This window comes from Oreochromis aureus, linkage group 7, assembly GCF_013358895.1.
Source record: "Oreochromis aureus strain Israel breed Guangdong linkage group 7, ZZ_aureus, whole genome shotgun sequence".
Lineage (NCBI taxonomy): Eukaryota > Metazoa > Chordata > Actinopteri > Cichliformes > Cichlidae > Oreochromis > Oreochromis aureus.
Window position 1 is genome coordinate 21,677,081 of NC_052948.1, and position 22,280 is coordinate 21,699,360.

A 22,280-nucleotide genomic window follows, 5' to 3' on the forward strand; every position below is an offset into this window, starting at 1 on the left:
AACACCTCCCATAATTGTTTTGGTCACTGGCAGATTGCCACTAACTGCTAGCTTAGCGGTAGTAAAAGTTGCCTTCACTGAACAGTGGCAGCAGAAATGGACAGGAGAGCGATTAGAGAGAGGGGAAGATGCTTAGCACAGTGCCGCTGGTCAGACTTGAACCTGGTGAACTGTTTTCTGACTGTGCGGCATTTGGTCGCCTGCTGGCCCACTGAGCTAAACCGGCACCTTATTTGGCTTTATTTTTAAAGTGTCTGATCATAACAGTCACCTCAAGGCCCCTTAAATTGTAAGGTAAAGAAGCTACAATAATCACAGAAAAAAACCCCAAGAATCAGATCACCCTCTTTGAGCAAGCACTTTTCAACTGTGGGAAGGAAAAACTCCCTTTTAACAGGAACAAACCTCCAGCACAACCAGGCTCAGGGAGTCAGGGGGTCACTGACTGTTCCCCAGGCCGGTGTGACTTTGGCCTTATGCACTTAGACTTAGGTGGCCATAGACTGCCACCACCAAACTGATGGGCATGGTAATGTCACATAGTTAGCAGTCATGTGTATACAAAACCTGAATAAATGAAAGTTAAAAACATCACCTAATCACTGAGGTTGGAATTTTAAAGATAAAGAAACATATAAAATGAAACAGAGATGATCCAGTGTCAGTGCTTTCCTACTCCTTGATTCAAATTTCTATGAGCAAAGTAAAATTCTGCTCATCTGTCATTCAAGCAGAACCAAAAGAAAAAATTAATTCATGAGCCCACATATAAATGCTGCCAATACAAGAACAGACATTACTGATGCAAAGTGACCTACAGCGAAACGTAAACACACTCTGATCAGTTAATATTATACATGGGAAACAACATCAGCATCCATCCATTTACGCTGTTTGTGGCGTCATACCCAGAACTGGTTTGACCAAGGAGACAATGTTGTGCTATTTCAGCCATGTTTAGCGGGTTATAATTTTCTTTTTAAATCTCCATCACTCACAGAAGAGGAGCTAAAGACTAAGAGATAGATTTCACACCTGAGATTTTAACTCCACATTTTAAGCTGCCTTCACTTTAATGCCATTACAACTTATATAACATTCAGATTTAGTGTTTCTTGGAATTTTTATCGAGAAAAGCAATGAGCTGTGCCATAAAATACTCTGGATACTGTCATTTACACCACAGGGACTCCACAACAGGGTTTCGCACACGGTTACATCACGATGGAGCTGTTTCATGGTGGTTGGCGGGGGGCAATGACCCCCCGTGTCCTCTGTGTAGGCAGGCCGGACCTCCGACAGCAACGCTGTGATGTGCCAGGATCAAGTAGCCTGGCTGCAACTATCTTGTTACTAATCTGATAATCTGTTTGGCACAGGAGCTGTTTTCCATTCCTCCTTACATAACTGGGTCTATGTTGGGATTCATACTGAGTCTGGGCCAAGATGACCACTGAGAGGGACAGACTATCACTTTTACAGGAAGAGCAGGGCTTTGCCGTCACTTTAAGGGGGTGTGAGTTAAATTTGTCTTTTTCTTCAGAAGGGGTCAGAGGTCAAAGTCATCTATAATGTACAGCTCCAGGGTGATTTGGAGCATCATGATCCGCACCAATGACAAGTAGGATCTCCTTATACCCCACGTTACCACATGGCTTTATTGACTCTGGACCTAAAGCTGTTGATGATACTGTATTTTCGGTCTGTGTGTGTGCGTGTGTGTGTGTGTGTGCGTGTGTGTGTGCGTGTGTGTGTGCGTGTGTGTGTGCGTGTGTGTGTGCGTGTGTGTGTGTGTGTGTGTGTCACAGGCATCAAAGCACGACTACGACTGTAAGAATGAGGGTTCAATTGCCAGAGTGTGAACAGTGTTCAGCCAGCTAGACTGTGTGATATTATTTTTTTAAATTGATTCATGATTGTAACTAATCTTTATCATTGTAGTTTTGCAATACACTGCAGTGCAGCAGATCGGGGAGGAGTATTATCCAAGAAGGCATTAGTTTAATTTTTGGGAAAACAACTCAAGAAATACTAAATGTATATACAGATATTTGAAGGACATTTAAACTACATTTTAAACTATAATATTCCACAATATCATCAGGCAAATATTTAAAACCTGCACTTAAGTAAATGTAGAGGTATCATAACTAGTTAAAAACAGATATGCTCTAGTCTAGTCTATAAATGTACATTAATTTCTTCAGATAGGATGCACACTGGATGGGTGAAACCTGACCCTAATAAATTAACCTGAGTAATTCTAACCCCCAGACTTTACTATAAGGCCAAATTTAAATCCGATGGCGTTTCAAAGTGCCTGCACACACCAGCTCGTGCTAGCACGTGCTTCCAGAGGGACTTTGATGGTGAGATCCTGATGTCTCAAACTCCCCCTCTGCTTATTGGTTAAGCAAACATATTTAATGCAAATATAGTCACTGGTTGGAAAAAATAGCGGTTACTTCTGTTAAACTGGAGAATTTTTCTTTGTGTGCTTCTTATTTAACTGGCTGGGCGAGGAGAGGAGAGAACCTGCTACAGTGTGCGTGCTTTACCTCTAAATTAAGTGTTATTTACATGTCAGTGTACTTTTGCGGTATAACTGGTTTGAGCGAGCTGTCGGAAAACATGAAAATAAGCTTCTTATCTGATGAGCACTTTTGTTTGAATCATTTTTACACGTACACTGGATGGTGAGACTTCAGAGAAGACATTTTTAAATTTTAGTTTTTTATTCCTTTTACTGTTTTTATCAGGGATCGTTTCTTTCCTCTTGTTTTCTCTTTCCCCAACCCCCAAAGAATTTGCAGTAGGCGGCCGCCTCTTCCTGAGCCTGGTGGTGCTGGAGGTCAAGCAGGAGCCAAGTGATGGCTCATAAGGGGGGTTGGTTGTTAAGAATTTCTCCAGAATACTGTAGAGTGTACCTTACAGTATAAAGCAACATGAGATGATTGTTGTTGCAATTTGGCACTGGCAATGTAAACTACCCTGCATTAAATTGAATTGGATTGAACTGATCTTTGCAAACCTAACGTTACCATGTTCTTTTTAGAGAGAAGAGCCTTTAGTGGTCAGCATTTCCACACAAGTCTTGTTCACTCATTGACTTTTGTTTTCCAATTTTACCGTCATGAGGGCTGCACAGGAAATCTGGTTGAATGCTTCGGCATGAGTTTTAAAAAATCCTTAGTGTGAAACACTCATTACTAGTTATCGCAAACGCTTAGCTGCTGTTCTACCTATGCAGACCTATATGACAAAGTGATTGCCCCTTATTAACCTAATAAGTAGCTGTGGCAACCTTGGCAGCTAGAGATAACTCTTTATTGTCATTGCACAGTCGTACCTAGTACAATAGTACAACGAATGACTGTGTAATGACAGTAAAGAGTTATCTCAAGCTGCCAAGGTTGCCACAGCTACTTATTAGGTTAAGATTTATTAGGTAGAGATTTTTCCTTAATAAATAAAATCATTATTTAGAAACTGCATTTTGTATTTACTCAGGTTATATTTGTCTAGAATTAAAATCTGTGTGATGATCTGAAACATGTAACTAAGCTTAATTTCCAACAGAAAAGAAAGAAGAAAATGGGGCAAATACTTTTTAGACAGATCTATAGGCGTGTAAGGCCGTTAAAATTCTTCTTTAAAACATCCATATGTGAAGAACTTAAAATGTCTTAGGAAAGATAAGTAACAAAAAGTGAGAAAACTTGAGGATTATTGCTAAAATTGCTCCTCAGCTCTTTGGACTATGTCTTACAGGGAAAAGGGTGAATTAAGGGAAGGAAGCAGAATAAAAACAAAGAAACAGAAATGACACATCACGACTCTCATTTAACTTCATCCGTGATTAGTTTTATTCGGCGGTTTAGTCTGTTTTTGTCGGTTTCTTCACTTCGCTTTTATTGAGCTGGGGGGAAAAAAAACCGGCGAAGAATACCCATGATGCCTCGCGCGACTATAAAAGCGCCGTGTTTCGTCTACAGGCTGTAGAAGTGTAGTTGTAGCGTCGGGTGGTGTTTTCATATGTAGAAAGTGGAACTACAGACTTCACAAACACCAAGTTTGCTCCGAGTCCCCGAATGGTGAATACATCTGCGGAGTTTCTGCTGAACAGTGATTGTTTCGGTTGTCATAAAAGAAGTAAATATCCGCGTTTCCTCGAAGCCATCATGTTGAACACCGAGGAAAGGTATGAGGATGTTTGTTTTTCTTTACCGAGATACTGAAAGCAGATGTTTGCGCTGCTGTCAGCTGCTCATATTAACGCTGTCTCTTTGTTAACATTAAAGGTGCTTAGTTTGTAAAAAAAAACAACTAGTTAGCACGGAGCTCAGTTAGCAAGGCTGGAAACATCGAGAAATTATTCCCCTGACAGATGTCGAGCCACTGTAAACACACGGAGCTGAAGGTTTTATGTTTATGATATTTGCCGAGCAGGTTAATGGCGTATTTTATTACCGTCTTAAAAAAAAATAAGCAGGACAAGTGCACCCAGACGTTTCTAACAGTGTTAAAGCTGCTTTATGCCACATTTACACGGTATTTTTCCCGCTGTATAAAGTAGGGTAAGCATCCACTAACTGTGAGCTATAAGTGAATTAAATTGTACGCTGTTTTATTGTTGGAGGTGGAGGTCTTTAAGGCCGTGAAAGCCCCCTTACACCACTTTGTAACTTTCTTCCGGGAGCAGGTTGCTTCTTGTTATTGAAAATATAGGAACTATAGGCCTGCATCTGCACTTTTTTTTTTAAATTTGTGTTTTCTGGTTAGCGTTTCTTCCTTAGTCGCTGGGAGTTAATGAGCTCCAACTATGAAATTTTCTTTAAAAAAACAGCCAGACCCAGACTATTTTAGCTTTTCACAGATTTCATATAATTCATATTAATTTTTTAATTCAACTCCTGAAGTGATTACATTTCCGGAAGTAATGCACTCCTCACCTTATTTCAGTAGAAAGTTAGTAGCCCTAACAGATTACTGAAGGCATTTTTTCAGCTATTTATTCATTTGGATATTTGCTGTTTCCAATACTGGAATCATTTGGATGACTAACTTTTCCTCCACTTCTAATAATATCAATGTTTTAATTGAATAATAGAAACATCACGTTTTATAAGCTGATAAGGTCTTTATTGGGGGGACCTCATGACGTTTTTCCTAATGGGGAGTTCACCTACTATTAAATAACTGAGCACATTTGTAGGAAGCAAGATGCTTTTTAGCTGGAAAATAATCAGTGCTCTCTGGTGGACAAACCATGTATTGGAGATACTACTGTTTTTTTCCCTTGTTTTTCTTTCATGAACTCTGATATTTTCCCTTATCAGCCGACACATGCACTGATTTATTTCTGTGTAGACTGCCAGGGTGCCAGCTAAATCCCACTGAACTGTGGGAAGTCTGGATAGTTATTTTGACTTGATCAAAAATGAAAATAACAATTAGTGGCAGCCTGTGTGGTTTTGTTTGGGCCTGGTTTTCCCCACCTCTGTGTGCATAGTGATATGCAAGCGCTAAGAGCATTATATTATCTTCACTTTATCTGGAGTGCGTAGTACAGTGGCTGTTCAGTGAGCATTTACACTGGTGGTGTTTTGCACCTTATGTTCCTGCTATTGCATCATCGTAGTCCTACAGGGATTTGGTGTCTTGTCTTTTATTATGCAGCACCCACCTGTTTAACCCTTGTTGGGAGTGATTACAATGTTAGACTTTAAATAACTATTTGACCTTTTGGTTAAATGAGCATTTGCAGCATTTAATTGTAGCCTGTGTGTTTTCTTTGTACGCCTCTGCCCTCAAACAAAAAGCGAGCGAAACAAGGCCTGTTTTTGTCCTGTGTGTTTATCATCTGACACGCAGAGCAGGGAGAAGGCAGAGGTCCATTCATGCTGTGAGCCAGAGCAGTGACTATATTAGCTCTCTGACTGCTATGGCCTTGTCAGCAGAAGGCATGCACTGGCCTACATTAGAGCAGTTGCATAACCCCATTCTCTCCCCTGGTTCACTTCCCAAGAATCAATGGAATCTGCATGTGGAAAGTGTCTAGGAGTACATTCACACAGAAACGGCTGGACTTTCTAACCTGTGCTACCTGAGTGCACTAAGTGCCTTTTTAATTCAGTGGTTCTGGGCTCTGCGCTGCTTGCTGGTATATTGTGGCTCAGTCATGTTAAATATTCCGTAACAAAGCCAAAACTGTGCCAAGCAGCATCAGCTGACATCTGGGTTTAACAGCCACCGGTTTTATAGTTGTCTGCAGGGAGTTGGTTACATAAACACGACGAATTCCTAACTGCCAGCATGAAACAGACATTGATTGTTTTGAAGCAGTTGGAGATGAAATGCTTAATCACATAGGTCATTTACCAGTAATAAGTAGCAGTTATTATTCTTAATTTGTCATGCAAGATTTTTATTTTTTTGCTTTGCTTGTGCTCGCTTCTCAGATTTAAGCATGGAGTATTTTACCACAGTCACTGTCAGCCTGTTACCCACAGGGTTTGAACTGTTGGCTGGACTAAGCATGAGATTGAAGATGGAGATTGTGATGAGAAAGGTTGCTTAATTTGTTTATTAATTACAGCTTTAGTGCAAAGATATTAATCATCAGAGACAGTTGGGGTTTTTTGTGTCTGTTGGGTTTTGTGAAACACAATCTCTGACCAACTCTTATTGTTTTATAATTGATCGTATTCATTAACTGTGATTTGATTTTTTTCAGTCCAGTTATAGCACTGTTTGACTTGGTGGTTCTCAAACTGTGGGAATAAAACCTAAATTACAGATTGCCAACAGGGGGCAGTGGCTGTGGTTGCAAATGCACTATCCCAATTATCCTAATGCAGGGGTGGGCAATTCCAGGCCTCGAGGGCCGGTGTCCTACAGGTTTTAGATATTACCCTGGGTCAACACACCTGAATCACATGATTAGTTTGTTATCAAGCCTCTGGAGAACTTCAGGACATGTTGAAGAGGTAATTTAGCCATTTGAATCAGCTGTGTTGGATCAAGGACACATCTAAAACCTGCGGGACACCGGCTCTCGAGGCCTGGAGTTGCCCACCCCTGTGCTAATGTCATTTTTTGGGGGTCACACTGAGTAAAAAAAAGGTGATTCATTACATTTTGGGCATTTTAAATGTCAAAAAGTTGGATTATCCACAATATGCTCATTGGCTAGTGGCAGTCAGTTGTTAGCTAAAGCATTTTCTTGATTTATGGTGTCACTGGATATTATGCTGTCACTACTATTGTATTATAAAGCTCTTGCGGCTGCGGACACCTTCTTTTGGTAGATTCACACTTCAAATATGCAAGTATGTCAATGGGAGTGGCTCATTGGAAAATGCTCTGCATTTACCTACACTAATAAATATATTATTATTGCAATTGTCAATAAAATTATGTGTATGTAGTATTTATTTTTCTGTGTTCTCAGCCCCACCCCGAAGATCCACCCATGTCTCATCAGATATGATGGTGACGGGGAAAAACGGTTATTTTGAGGCTTCATAATAGGACCAATGGTTTGTTCAGGTTTGTTACCAGCCCGACTTGCATGGCTGGTATTGTTTTCACCTTGTGCGGCTGTATATCGTTGAGAGAACTCGTGGTCCTGTAGATGCCTTTGACTGCTGGCACAATCTCAAATACTTTGGCAGGTGTTTGTGTTGGTCTGTTGGCTTGTAGGTCAACTGATTTTTGTGACTGTGATGGTATCATAAAACTTTACAGGTCTGTAGTTGAAATCAAAAGTAAAAGGTCTAATTAGAGATATGGTCTGATAAAGTGACTGCTGGTGTTTTCCGTCATGTAAGGGGTCTCAAAGTCTTTCTGATTCAGCTGCAGTCTGTGCGCTCTCTGTCAGCCACAGAAATACAGCAGTAGCAGAAAGGCAGGCACTTAATGAAATACCCATCCAATACACAAATGCCCTCCCAAGTCTTTTGAGGCAGACACACCCTTTTTACTGTTGGATAATTGAGTTGATGTTTTATGTCAAACTGCTTGCACAACAGGCATGAGCATGCATACTTTTCCCTTTAGTCATGCATCAGTTTTGTATGTCATTCTGAACATTTAAGAGCATTTGTCATGGATAAAGACAACACTACAAGTATGATAACTCCAAATAGAATTTAATAAGGATTTGTATAAAACATAAATGGGCCCACTGTCATTTTTCTGGTTAAAATAGCTCAGTTTATTAAGAATTGAAGGTCGAGGAGCCAGGACATCTTGTTTCACACTGAACTGTAGAGCTGCTCCAAGGCCCAGTGTGAGATAAATAAGAATTATTTTTAAACTGTGAAGCATCCAAAGCTACTCTAATCCAACAATAAAAAATGTGGAGCAGAAAATGAGCATAATGGGTCATCTTTAAGCAACTGCAATGCTTGAATTCAGTGTTGCAGAGCTGCTAGTGCAGATACAGACTTTTACACTTGTATCTGAATGCATATCTCATCTCAAATGCACATCCTGTCATTTTTATCAGCAGATACATTCATTAATATATCTGCAACAAGCTAAAATCTTCTGATTGATCAGATTGTGTCGTTCAGCTCTGTTTTGAACTGTGGTTAAATATTGACCTTATGTGTCGTGTTCCTGAGTAACAAAAACATTGCATTTGTGTCTCCACTGTACTTCACTGTTTGTCTGATGATTGTACTGTAAAGCATGTTCAACATATCCAGGATTTTTTCAGTTTTCTGGCTTTCCCCACCCTAAAATCAGAACTGAGGGCAGCAGTCAGACAAAGGTGATCTATAAATTAACCCAGGATTTCCCAGTGTAGTTCCTGTAAGAGGAGGTGGGACAGCATATGACCAGTCAGAAACACAGAAGGGACTGCTGCTGCTAGCAGAGCAGCTAATTTTTTATTTTTTTATTTTTACAACGGAACATAACTGTCATGCACAAAGTGCTGTATGATATTCTGAGCTTTAATCACTTTAGACAGTGAGATGGGATAAGAGATAGTATACTCGTAACTCCAGCATATCTTTGCCAGGAAGGAAATCTGGTAAAAAAATACTGTGCAAGATAAGACTTGTGAGTATCATAGCTCTACCTTTAAGACACAGGACAATCTGATAGATTACAGTAAATGACTGTTTAGATGTTCAGCCCAGATTGTTTTTACCCGTCTGGGAGCCAAAACAACTCAAGGTTGATTCTGTATTCAGTAGTAACTTAAACAAAATTTTGATGACTGCTAAGTTACGCACGTAGGAAGTAACATGTGAAACAAACACAAACAGAGAACTTAAGAACGCATTTTCAGAAAATCGTCACAATTCAGGTTTGTTTTTCATGATGTTTGCAGAAAGGGTTATTGAGATTGGTCCAACAGTTACGGAGAAATGGGGTACAGACATCTATATAGATAATACATAATTTAAAATGAATCTTGGGTTAAATCTGAAGTTTCTAGTTACCGGCTTCGGCACATACAGGTTAGGTGCAGGGGTCAGTTCTATGTTTTGGCAGAGACGCCTCCTTTTACGCTGACGTTTCAGAGCACGCGTGCCTTTCCTGTTTCTCGATATTTCTCCGACATGCTGCTCTGACAGACTTACTGGGGTCAGCGGAAGTCTGAGGACTGTCCTTATTTTCCTACAGTAAATAGTTGTTCATGTGTAAGACCTAAAGCACGTTCCCAAAGCTTTTCTGGAGCCAGGAAGCTTGTTTATGTTCAGTGTGGATTTGAGTTGAGCCGTTTTCCATGACTAATCTTGTAATTACAGCATTAGAAGTTGGTTTGGTGTGTCTTGGGCTTCTTGGAGGACCTGCCAGAAAGCTTCCTGTTTTGGTTGAGTTGTGTGTTTTTTGGCTTTTGGCCAAACTCTGCATCAGCTGCCTGTCCAACCCGGGGTATTCATCCCCGTGAAACAATTCACCTGAATCAGTTCTCATAACAACTCGCACCTCAGGAAGCGCAAACTGGCAGTCCAAGCGTTCATCCGCTTTAAAAATAAAATAATAAATTCTCTTGAATACAAACATACTCTCACCAGTCCTGCCAAAATGGGATGATGACGCATCTCTCTGCAATACACAGATGATCCTCACTAGCAACTTAATGCAGCACAGGCTTGTGAACGTGCTCAGTCCTCACATTAGTAGTCTACAAAGCATAAAGTCAACCTTCTGGAAAAATGTAAACTAAATGGTGTTTTTGTCACTTGTGATTTGTTGGGAGACGACTAAAGGCCACAGCCCTTCAACTTGAGTGGCATACTGGGACAGGAGGGTGTAGAGGAGGGTGTTTAGAGTGTGGCTGAAATGTCAGAGGACAAGAGCGTTGGCTTTCAAAACAAGCTGGCATTTCCATCAAGGGCAGACTGTCTGAAAGGGAAGATGGAAAAAGAAGCCTGCCTTGGCATCTTGCTCTTTCTCCCTCCATCTGTGTCCTACCTGTTGACCCAAATACAGTCGGTATCAGTTTTGTTTCTGTGGAATCGACATGCTCTGTTGATGAAGCCACAGAGGCTATGACCAATTTTTATAGATTACTTGAAGATTATTTAAAGAAATGGACTAACCTCCGGGTAGAGGGTCTTAAAATGTTATCCACTATAATGCAGTGGCACATTTCCTGTGCACAGCTAAGCACAAATAATGAGACAAGCAAACAGAGGGTGTGTGCAGCAGACATGAACAGGCATAATAAGCTTTGTTTTCCATTGCTCACTCTCTTGGCTTGTCGCTCTGTACATCAGGTCGTGGGGGTAACCTGTCTGGTCTGCAGGGAAACTGTGGTACCTCCCTCTCATGAAAGGCACAAGCTTGTTTGATACATGTGACTGTTCTGTTGCACATGACTTGGATATGTGTGTATACTTACAAACAGGTCAGTCTATCTGATGCATGTTTAAGAGAGAGTGTGTCAGATTTCACTAGCAATCGGGGACAGAATTGAGTCAGGCGCTGGAGCATAGCTGTCCACCTAAAGTTTGACACCACGATGACCGGGAGCCCTCCCCATGTCCCAGCCTGACTCTGGCAGCGCCGGCCATCTGCCAATGTCTGGTGTGAGATGCATGACTGTAACTTGAAACGCAGACCATGCTCGTTCCCGAAAGCCATGAAGGCTATTTGCAGAGGTGTTTACAGATCATGCGCTTGTTTATGATACATTCCCTCCACCGCATGTGGTGGCTCTTTGAAGCTGTAATAAATCATCGGCTTTAATTCTGTCAGTGACAGGCTCGCTGTAAACAAACAGCCCGTGGAGGAGAGTCCATGAACTGGAGCTCAATACGAGCAATTTAATAGTTTGTAGCTGGTTTGCGTCACATGATTGATATTCAGACATTTGTGATTTGAATTTACTTTGAATTGTGGTAACAGGTTTGAAGCAATGAAGAACTTTCTATATATAACCAAGCAGACCACTGAGTCTCAGGTTAAAGGCCACAGTGTTGCAGTCAGGCTGTTTCTGCTTCTGAGTTTGATGCGAATATACAAAGACGACTGTAGGAGTTTCTCTTAAGCTATGTTTAGTTATATAATTTAAGTTTCTCTTTTTTCCAAACCTCAAAGAAATGTTAAAACTTACTTTATTTGGCCGCATGCATTAGAACCTATATGGGGAAAAATGGTATAAAGACAAAGTTCAGTTCTGGGTCCATCTTTACAACCAGTTGCATCCAGAAACTGCTAGCAACCTCCAGTAATCACCTGTCAGAATTCATTTTTCCATAGCAACCACTGGTTGCCAGGGTGTTGCATACCAGACTCTATGCCTGTGTGACTGAGGCCTTACTGAATGAAGTGAAACTGGCACAGCAAATATCAGATGACTTTGAAGTAGCTCAGTATAAGAGCGTGAAGTACAGTAGAAGAAGGACACTGGTGACCCTTGTTGGGAAATGCTTGCTGTGCTTGCAGTAACATGACCTGTCATGAGCTGATTTCATTTGGCTCCTGTTTGTGTGAGGAGCCTCGGGAAAAGACAAAAGCGTTGCTAATATTTGGTTGCTGTAAGGTTGCTGTAATATTTTACCACATTTTATCGGCCCTGTTCAACTCATTATTCTAGTATATTTTATTATTTCTATAGATTTTAATTTGTAATATTAGTAAAGCAGTGTTTAAGGCAGCATCAGGCATGATTCTTCACTGTGAAGATTATAGCTGATGGATTTTTACACTGATATCTGATCAAAAGTTGGAATGGAGCGTCCTCGTTTTTAATGAGCCTGACATTTCTGAGGTAGAATAGTTAAAAAAAAAAATTAAGAAATGTCAGCAGTGTCAGGTTTTCCACATTCCAGTGTGTCTACTAAGCATGTTGAGTAATTAAATGCTGGATCACACTTCACAAGGCTTTCCAGTAACCACTTCTCGCCCCTGGGCAGCAGGTTTGACACCCCTGGCTTTAAATGGATCCAGCAAACGAGCGGGCAGTATCATGTTAAATCCCGTTCTTTGAGCTTGTTGCCACAGGTGCTTCATAGTTGCTAGTTATATAAACATGCTTAATGAAGTTAAAATAAGGTGTGTGTGAAGTAACAAGCTAAAAAGTTTACATCAGCAGTGGATCAGGTATTAGTCATGAGTGCCCAAGTTTCACTTCTGTCTGTCTGAGTTAGAGATGCCCTGCAGTGTTGTAAGTGCGTGAAAGCATTCCCATAAAACTTTATTTATCTAGCTGTGGTCTTGGTGATTAGTTACTCTGCAGATTTTAATAATGCACTCTGGTTTCTCCTCATTCCCTGATGGTTTCTGTTTTGCTCTGTCAGGTATAACGGTAGATCGAAGAGCGCCAATCGTTTCCATCCAGTTTAGTTTGGCAGGTTTGCAGCTCAACATTCAAGTTTCTGTGAAGTGCAGTCACAGTAAACAAGAATTTTAAGGCAGGAAACATATGTCTCGAAAACATTTCCATCTCACTATTTTATGGCAGTTGTATAAATTTATACAAAATTGTTTTTTTGTTTGTAATTTTTTATTTACACGAGTATTGAAAAAATGTTTCTCCATGCTTCTCTCTGCAGTTCCTGGTTAGGGGGGTCTCTGATGCCCTGCTCCATCCCTCAGGCTCCGGGGCCTCTGTGGTGCTCCTGATGCCCCTCACCCACAGCTGAAGATCCCGGGTGGGCGAGGGACGGTCAGGGATCACTCTCTCGGCGTGCTACTGCACAAGGTGAAGGTCCTCAATATCTCACACAGAGCTATTGTCCAGTTTTGTAAATCATCTTCTCCACGTGTGGCCACTCTAACCACACACATGCAAAGTGGTGCCATAATGGATGCAAATATCAGCCTCTTAATGGTGCTGTGGTGAGAGTCCTACATTAGTAGTCATCAGGGTCTTTATTTCAGATTAAATAGGGTTTAATAAAACTGAATGGGGTTTAGGGGGTAAACACTGGGGGAAAGGGTTGGCACGTGTTGCTCTAATTCACTATAAGCTTTCCTGTCATAACTGTTAAGTGCTTCACCGCTCAAGGTCATTTCTGACTCACTGAGCCAAACGCAGGAGCGCCTGCCTAATGAGTTATACCCTCATTTCCCAAAGTTATTTTATTTAAAGCTAAAAAAAATCCTTTAATCTGCTCATCTGCACCTGCAGTGGATTTAACAAATTTTTTTTAGTCCCCTCTCCCCCGGACATGCTCAAATGGTATGTTTGCTATGCAGCACACAAAAAAGCACCCAAGTGAAAATGTATACTTTTATAGCTATCTCATATTTATGAACTTCTGGGGTGGGGTTGCACACAAACTCACAAACAATAGAGAGGAAACAACAGTGTTTGTGTGTATGTCAGGTTGCTCCCCAGGCATGTGACTGACTCTCTCCGGGGGATTAGAGCTTTAGGATCAGGCAGACCAGTCACAAACTGTCATTAACATCTTCATCTGTGCTCTGAGTGTGCAACCCTTTCTAATATTACTAGTTCAGCAACAGCACAGAATGCTGAACGCGTTCACACTTTCACTTCTATTTCGGCACACGAGAGTCATGCATGACTATTTAGAGTGACGCTGCTGATCAGAGTTCCTGAAATGGACAGGATCCTGTGAAGGGCAGCTATTAAAAAAACGAACCAAGACTTTACCTTTGCTGTTTACCATGCTTTGGTTTAGGCACAAGTTTCATGACCCAAAGAGCTGTGCGCCACTTACTTGTTGGTAAAGACAAATGGTTTGCTAGTTCACAGAATATCACACTTGTCTGCTGCTTCTTTAACCACTTCCTCTTTAACTGGTTTCATTTCAACACTGTTCTCAGATGGAGAGAAGTCTTCTTCAGACTTGTGCCAAGCTTTCAGCCTCCTGGCATGTTTACACTTGCTGTTTCACCCTCGCACCAAAAGTGACACCACAGCTGGAGGCGTGTGCTGCAGTTTGATGTTTCAGCTTTCGTTCACCCCTCAAATTTTCTAAGTTGGCATGCACAGCCAGGATAAAGATGTGTACACGTGGATGTGATATTGCTGCTAGAACTCAGATTCCCACAAAAACAGAGTAGGAGCTTGAAAATATGCCCCTTTATGGAGGAACCGGTGGGGGGGGGTGTTTGTGTTTATTGTCCTTAGAAAGTGTAACATATAGCATCTCACTCTGGTTTCACAAAGCTGGATTAGGATCTATTCTAAATCTGTTCTTCCTCCCTGTGCCTTCAGGATGAAAAGTTAACTGTGACTCAGGCCTCTTCAGTGAGTGGGAGCTCTTCTCTGCTCCGCTTCCACTACCAGCTGAGCGAGCGCCGCTCGGCCTCCTGGGATACAGCTCTATCAGGAGACAGCCTCTTTCTGGAGATTCCTGCTGGGCCGTTGGTGGAGGGCAGCAAGGAGGGGTAAGTTCAAGAGGGAGATTGTTAGAAAAGCACAAAATGCCAGACCTGACCAACGCTGTTCTTTGACAATAAAATGTGACTTTAATAAAGGAGAACAGAGTTTATAAGACGATCTTTTAAGTTCCAACTTTGCTCATTTTATTGTGGTTTACTAAGAAGCCGCCCTGCTTTTTATTTGCTGTTGTTAAACGGTCTCATCAGGAAGAAATTTCTGAGTGCTTTTCAGCCTTGTCTCAGATGTGTAGAAGCATTTTTAGAACAATGCAAAACATTGTTTTTGCCTCTTCCTATTCCACTTTTAGTTTCAGTGGAAGTTCAGGTTTAAGTTTAGAGGCTGAAGAGAGGAGAGTTTGGGTCCCTCACAGGACACATTTTTCTACATTTGTGATATTTTAACTGTTGATTATTATTAGAAACTACAAGATTAGGTTCAGAAACCTCTCAGGGTTTGCGTTAGAGTACATTTTCGAAACAATTTCTTGCTTGCTGAATGCAAACAAAGTCGTGACATCCTTGAGTGACATGAAAAAACTGGACACTGTTAAGACAGAAATGGCTTTTGTGAAGTTTTCATATTTTACTGAGACCAGCAGAAAAACGAGCAAAACACAAGCTCTTCTTCTTCTTCTGGAGTTCTGGGTCATAAAGCTGCTTAAATGGGACATTTCTTATGTTGGTCTAGTTTTAGAAATGTTGACATACTGTCCCAGTGTTCTCCACCAGAGCAGGTTTTATGCCAGGATGTAAGTTGTTTATGAGAAGCTATTTATCATGGTGCTTCAAATCTACTACAAATAAAAGGCTATGCTAATAAGTTTCTGCTTTTAGTGCCTGGCTTTGTGTTTGTCTGTAATCAATGCTGGGACAGAGTAACCTTGCCTGGTGCAGGCACCCTGCCAGTCCTAAAAACAGCCAGCTTTGCAGCTGCCACTGCATTATTATGTAAAGTTGCAGTGCTTATATAAAAGAGGAAAAAAAATACTCTGTGCGTCATCCCCGCTCGTCTCTTCCCTCGCTTAGCGGCTGACTCTGTATCTCTGTGTTCATGTCATCCACAGGCTCACCGTGCTGCTCGAGTTTGCAGAAGAGAAGCTCAAAGTTAACTACGTCTTCCTGTGGTTCCATAAAAACAGAGAGGATCGATGTAAGAGCCCCTGTTATTTTAAAATGCACTTCCCTTTTTCTTTCTGAAGCACGATTTGCCTTTGCCAACCATTGTATACTGATGCAGAGACCTTATCCAGGTGTACAGCCAATAGTAAGAGTGTATGAATACAGTGCTAGTATTCGTACGCTATCAGTGCTACAATTTTGTTGTGTTTTTTTAACAGTTACACGTTTGGACAAAGATAACAAGAGTAAATACAAAATTTTTAAATGGTTTCATTTATTAAGGGGGAAAAAAAAACCCTATGCTTTGGTATGATCTTAAACAAGCCACTCAGTGTGGCGGATCTGAAACAATTCTGCAAACATGAGTGGGCCAAAGTTCCTCCACAGCAAAAGACTCATTGCCAGTTATCACAAACGCTTGATTACAGTTTTTGTTGCCAAGGGTGACACAGCCAGTTATTAGGATTAGGGCACAATTACTTTTTCACACAGGGCCAGGTGAGTCTGGATGACTCTTTGGCCTAAATAAATGAAATCATCATTTACTGAGAGGAGCTTATGCACAAACTGGCACAAAGGCTGGACCACTTAGAGTCAAGACTAACACTCCAACTCAGATCATTTAATATTCCTACAAAAAGGAGCAGAGTTTGCGGCTCCATTATATTTTCCTATATTAGAAAAGTATTAAAGAAGGAATCAGAGCTAGAATATGAGGCTGGTATGAGTGTCAGTGTAAATGAAAAGGAGACCTTATCATATGATGGTTTGAGCAGTCTATCCCAGCTCCTTAAAAGATACAAAACAACTTTTTTGAGGTTTTCTCCAGTGAATTATCAGAAAAATGGATAGAATATCCACAGTTCCTGTGTCAGATCTTTAAATGGAGCAGTGTTGCTATTGAAATAAGATAGATCGATATAGACATAGAACAAAATGAGATGTTTAGCTTCACATTCTGAAACATGGAGGTGGCATAAAATTGATTTGGTTGCAGTTTTTAGGGCTTAAATGTTAACAAATACACTGAGCGCTCTCACTCATTTCCTCTCCAGTGTCCATCATCAAGACGTTCCACTACATGGGCTTTGAGATGGTAAAGCCGGGTAACCCCATGGTACCTGCCCGGCCTGATTTGGCCTTCATGGTTTACTCTCTGGAGAACAGCAGCAGCTCTGACGAGGAGTGACTGTCACAGTATCCCTGACGCCTCCCTTTCCCACCCTCACCCCCCTCTCCCCTCCCTTCCACCGTTTTTATTTCCTCTTCAAACAATCGAACCTGCCTCAACTTTCCCTCTGACACACCTCTCCTCCCCCTCCTCCATGAGGTGTCACTTTTTTTTTTCTTCATTTTTTTTCTTAGACTTATTTTAAGGAGATGTTCAGGAGCAGCAGCGTGTCTGTGCCAGAGAGCACAGACACTGCCGCTTCACCCTCCTATCTCCCCTTCTCTGAAGATAACCGCATTGTGAAGAAGCAGCGTAGCTTGAACTAAGTTGTCACATGCAACGTGGGGATTTTCTTTCCTTTTTTTTTTTGTTTTTTCCTGCTTCCTCTCTCGGCCACATTGTTTATGCTGCGGTTGACAGGACAACCAACTGCTGGACATCCAGGAGGATGTTAAAATTCAACATATCTCTCCTGACAGCTTGTAACGTTGCAGAAAGGAGACTTTGTGTCTTTGTGCTGTTTATCTTAAAGCTGTGTTGATGGGGGTTAAAAAATGGGAAGCCTGGGGTGTGGTATGGTTTTACTTTATAATATAGACGATGATCTGTTACATTTAGCATTAAACACATGTAAACGTTTCTTTAATCTTCCTCAAATGTGTCGAGGCATCATTCCAGCACGTCACTCTCACTTTTTTTTTTTTTCCTGCTCTAAACGATTTAGCAACAAATGTGGAAACACTCTGTTAGTGTTTGCAGTAAGAAGCAGCGAGCCTGTTCAATGCCATCGCCTTCACCTCTCCCCCACCCGCTAATTATGTCAGTAAGTTGCTAAGAAGCTGGAGAAAGAGACGGCTTCACTTCACAGAAACAGATCCTCACAATTTGCGATGACATTTAAGTCTGAGCGTCCTGGTTTTCATAGAAAGTGACGGGCAGCCATAATTTGTGCGTTTAATTCAGACGTAATTGTCAAACAAGCCGAGCAGACTCGTGTCAGGCATTTCTGATCTGGAGATGTCACATTTTGAGAACAGAACAATCGGCTTTGTGACTCAAATATAATGAAGGTGCAATGAGAGGCTGGAACTGACGCTCGTTCAGTCCCGCAGATTCTTCAGCGCCGCCTAAAGTGTTGATCGAAACTGGGTTTTCAGTGCCTCAAGAGGAGAGTGCGAATGCGTCTTACACTCAAGTCTTATTGAAGGAATGTGTCCATTTTTCACCCCAGTTTCAGACGCATGTTGTGTGAGAGGAACGTTAGCTCGCCATCGGGGTACAAGCAGGAACTCTTCAGGTGATTATCGTATATGCAAGAACGGTTAAAACGCAGGCGCTTTTTATTTTTCTTTCTTTTTTCCATTTCAGACTTTGGTTTTATGGTTTTAAGTACTCTGAATAAAACGCCAAAGAACTCAGTTTGTCTGCAGTCAGTTCAAATCCAGCTAATCTGAACCTAGCTTGTGTTTATGTACAGCAATATTAACCTACATTCCCCACGCCAGCCATACTTCCTGTAACATGACCGTCTGTCCAATGTCTGGGTGAGATGGGGCAGGGCCTTGTTTTTGTTGTTTTTTCTTCTGTGTTCACATCATACCAGTCTTTATTGCTACTGATTGAGCCCTGACTATAAGCTGTTAGGAAATGTCTATATGAAGTTTTTCAGAGGTATATTTTTATGTATATTTCTCTATGGTGATAGTTTTAGGGTTTTACTTTTTGTTCTAACTAGTTGGCAACCATCCAATGACAATCCGCACTTGTATTTCACGCAGGGGGAATCAATAAAGGTTGTTAACTGAAACATGCTTCCTGTTTTCTTTCCTTCAAAGAAACACACATTTTGCTTGCAGAGATGTTAGAATAGACCGTAGAAAACATGGATGTTTACTGAAGAGAAATGATAGAAAAATCTATGGGGAAAAAAAACAGTCACTAGTTTAAAGTTAGAGTGAATAAAACCTGAATTTGACTTGATGAATTTAGTTCATTGTTGGCATCAGAAAGGTGGATTTTACCTAAACTTGTCAATGTCAAGATCATGTTCTCTGTATTATTGTAGGGTCTTTACCTTAAAATATAAAGCACCTTGAGGCAACTGTTGTTGTGATTTGGTGCTAGAGAAATAAAATTGGCTTGAATCTTTTGCACATCTTAGTTGTAACAAGTGGTTATTTGACTTACTGACGCCTTTCTGTGGTCTAGAAGCAGCCATTCTAATCTGAAGAAAGAACAGCCGCTCACTTGATGTTTTCAGACCACTCTCTGTAAAAACCAGAGATGATTGTGCTGGAAAGTCCCAGCAGAGATCAGCAGTTTCCGAAATATTTAGACCAGAGCCACAGTCGGTCACTTAAATTGCCTTTCTTCCTCATTCTGACGCTCTGTTTGACCCTCAGCAGGTTCCCTTGACTGTGTCCACATGCCTAAATGCACTGACTTGCTGTAATAGTATAAGCAAAGAAACACTGCAGAGAGAACAGACAGGAGGCAAGAAGAGCTTTCTAAACTGTGAAACCTTAGTGAACACAGAGACAGTGCAGTGATGAGGCTGATCTGAGGAAGTGAAAGTTTGTTTTTGTTTGTGTTTTTTATTTAAGCTGTCAGTAGTTTCAGACACATACACTTATATCCTACATGCTAAGATCACTGTTGGTTCCTCACCAAAAATCACTACCAGCTCTCAGGTCAGTTGATCAAGAGGACTATTTTCACCTGTGGTGGAGCTGCAAAATACAAAACACTTCCTAAAGCAGAAAACACAACATTCTGATCTTCACTTTCTTTTCTGCGATAGATTTTCACCATAAGCACAGTAATCTCTGTGAGCCAAACGCAGACTTCAGGCTGTTTCATACGTCCAGTTTCAGTTATGTTTCTCACTTCTGTATCTGTATGATGTCAAAAACAGGAGATATCCCTACCACAGATCTCAGCCACACGTCTTTGGGCCCATCACACCCGCTATCCCCACCTTCTGTTTGTGTTGGGCAGCCAATCGAGGGAAGCAGAAGGGCTCAAACAGAGGATGAGCTTATATTATACCCTATAACCACATTCTCTGTAGCTTGTGTGCTAATGGACATGTATATTAAAACTTGGATGTCAGACTTCCAAATTAACCTCTACACTCCTGTATAGTCTATAAAGTTTTGTCTGTCTGTTTATGTTTAGCTGCTGGTTGAGGCTCCATTTAAGTGCTCGTGCTCTTCCACGGCCGACAGCAGCTCACATGTTAAAATAAAGCTGTGTCACTAATCCCCTGCACTAAAAGTCAAGAGGCAGGCTGTCCCCTCCTGGCCTTAATCTTATGCTGACTTTACATAAAGTCACCTCAGATGGAGGCAAGTAAGTGGTTACAGCATCAGCTGCACTCACAGCATGGCACTTCTCAGAAACTGCCCATGTAGGCTGCATCCTCCCATCTCAGTTTCCAGCATTGGGTTAGCGAGTTAAAGTCAGACAGTGAACAGCTAATCCCTTCAGAAGGCATTTAAACTGATGCAGATCGGATGTTCTAATAAAATCTACTTTTCTGTGCTTCTCTACTCTCACCACTGCAGACAAAAATACACTGTTTATTAGCTGTTCTGGCCCTTTCTGTCACATTAAGTGATCTTCATCATGTCGCTGTCTTTTTTTTTCTCAGTACTTTAAGGGACTAACTGTCTAAGTTTAGGCTCAAAAACCTTATATTTATCATCTAGGACTCCAGTAGACTAGCTTTGCATGATCTGCAGATCAAAACCTCCAAGGCCGAAAATTCACTGTGCACAGGAGTGTGTTTCTGAATTCCTGGATCTTGTTGGATATGTGGATTTGCATTAATGTGTGTCACTACATAAGAACATCAAGATAATGACTTAATGTCCATTTTTGTGGTGGCCAAAAATGTCCAAATACTGTAGCTCCAGGATGCAGATGCAAAACTAAAAGACTTCCAAGTTCCAAGGCTGCCTTTTCTAAAACTTTCCATGCAAATTCTGATATATCTTTTTTGGTAGGCCTGCAAACAAAAACAGGACATACTTAACTTATTATAGAGCCTGTTCTCCAAAACTGCTCTCTTGCTGCAACCCAAAGGCAGCCATGAGAGCAGCAACAGTGACTAAAAAGCTGTAAAGCTGCAGGGTGACAGGCTAAAAGATACAAACATCACTATAAAGCTGACTCAAGCTGCAGACTCAACTGATGAATGTCTGGAGGTTTAACAATATTATATCTTCATTAGAGTGTGACTGCCACATATCGATCACAACAAGGAATGCCAAAAACATCACGTCCCGATCGACCATCTCCTCTTATCCAGACTAAACGTAGCATTTCCCCATTTAGCAAATGTGAACATATCATTCACTGTGTAATTGCCATCTCTCATTTCATAACAGTTTAAAGTATCCATTACAACATTCATGCAGAATACATTAAGTCCATCTGTGTTGGCCTAAAACAGAATTTGCTTTAATCCCATATTGATTTCAACTGTAAATCCACATAAATCCTAATAAATCAAAGAGCTAAAGAAGCTTTTAATGCATCTGAAAGACTAGCAAAAAGCACTTGGGTCTAAAAGGTGACAAACAATCCAGGCCATCATTATATAAAGTGAAGGACTTTATATAATACTGATAACGATTATTAAAAACAGGTTAAGTAGCATACATCACCTGATGTGTATTTTGCTTTGTAATCTGACACATGCATCATTGACCCTGGGTTTTATGTCTATACTTAATATTTGGGTTCTGACATGTGTTTCATTGTTCTTAGTTATTCTTTATTCCTGTTGATTCCCGTGTTTATGGCGTTAAGCGGTAAACGGACTCGTTCTCCAATGGATGCATCAGAGAGTAACTTGGGGTTAGTATCTTGCCCAAAATTATTCGGCATGCAGGCTGGAGCAGAGCCAGAGTTCAAACCACCAACCCTCTGATTAATAGCGACCTGTGCTACCTCATGAGCTACAGCCACCCCTCGTTCCCTGTAAATTTTGTATTCTTTGTATGTAGTACAAAAAAAGCTTTAGTTATGATTGTATTCTAAGTCTAGTTTTAGTTATTGCTGCTTTATGAAATCTAGTTTCTTGACTTAAGTTGCAGTTTATACTGAATTCCTCGTGTTTCAGTTTATTCTACTATGTTTACTGTGTTTTGTCAAGTTTACT

The 22,280-nt window shown here is 41.0% G+C and overlaps 1 protein-coding gene across 1 annotated transcript; it reads left to right on the forward strand.

The window, feature by feature from the left end:
- The first annotated feature begins 3,977 nt into the window (after positions 1 to 3,977).
- Positions 3,978 to 18,920, forward strand: oaz2a (ornithine decarboxylase antizyme 2a). Its single transcript, XM_031752812.2, is given in 6 exon segments — positions 3,978 to 4,201; positions 13,023 to 13,089; positions 13,091 to 13,171; positions 14,657 to 14,829; positions 15,888 to 15,973; positions 16,998 to 18,920. Coding segments are annotated over 6 exon segments (651 nt in total). The 5' UTR covers positions 3,978 to 4,091; the 3' UTR covers positions 17,132 to 18,920.
- Positions 18,921 to 22,280: the final 3,360 nt, after the last annotated feature.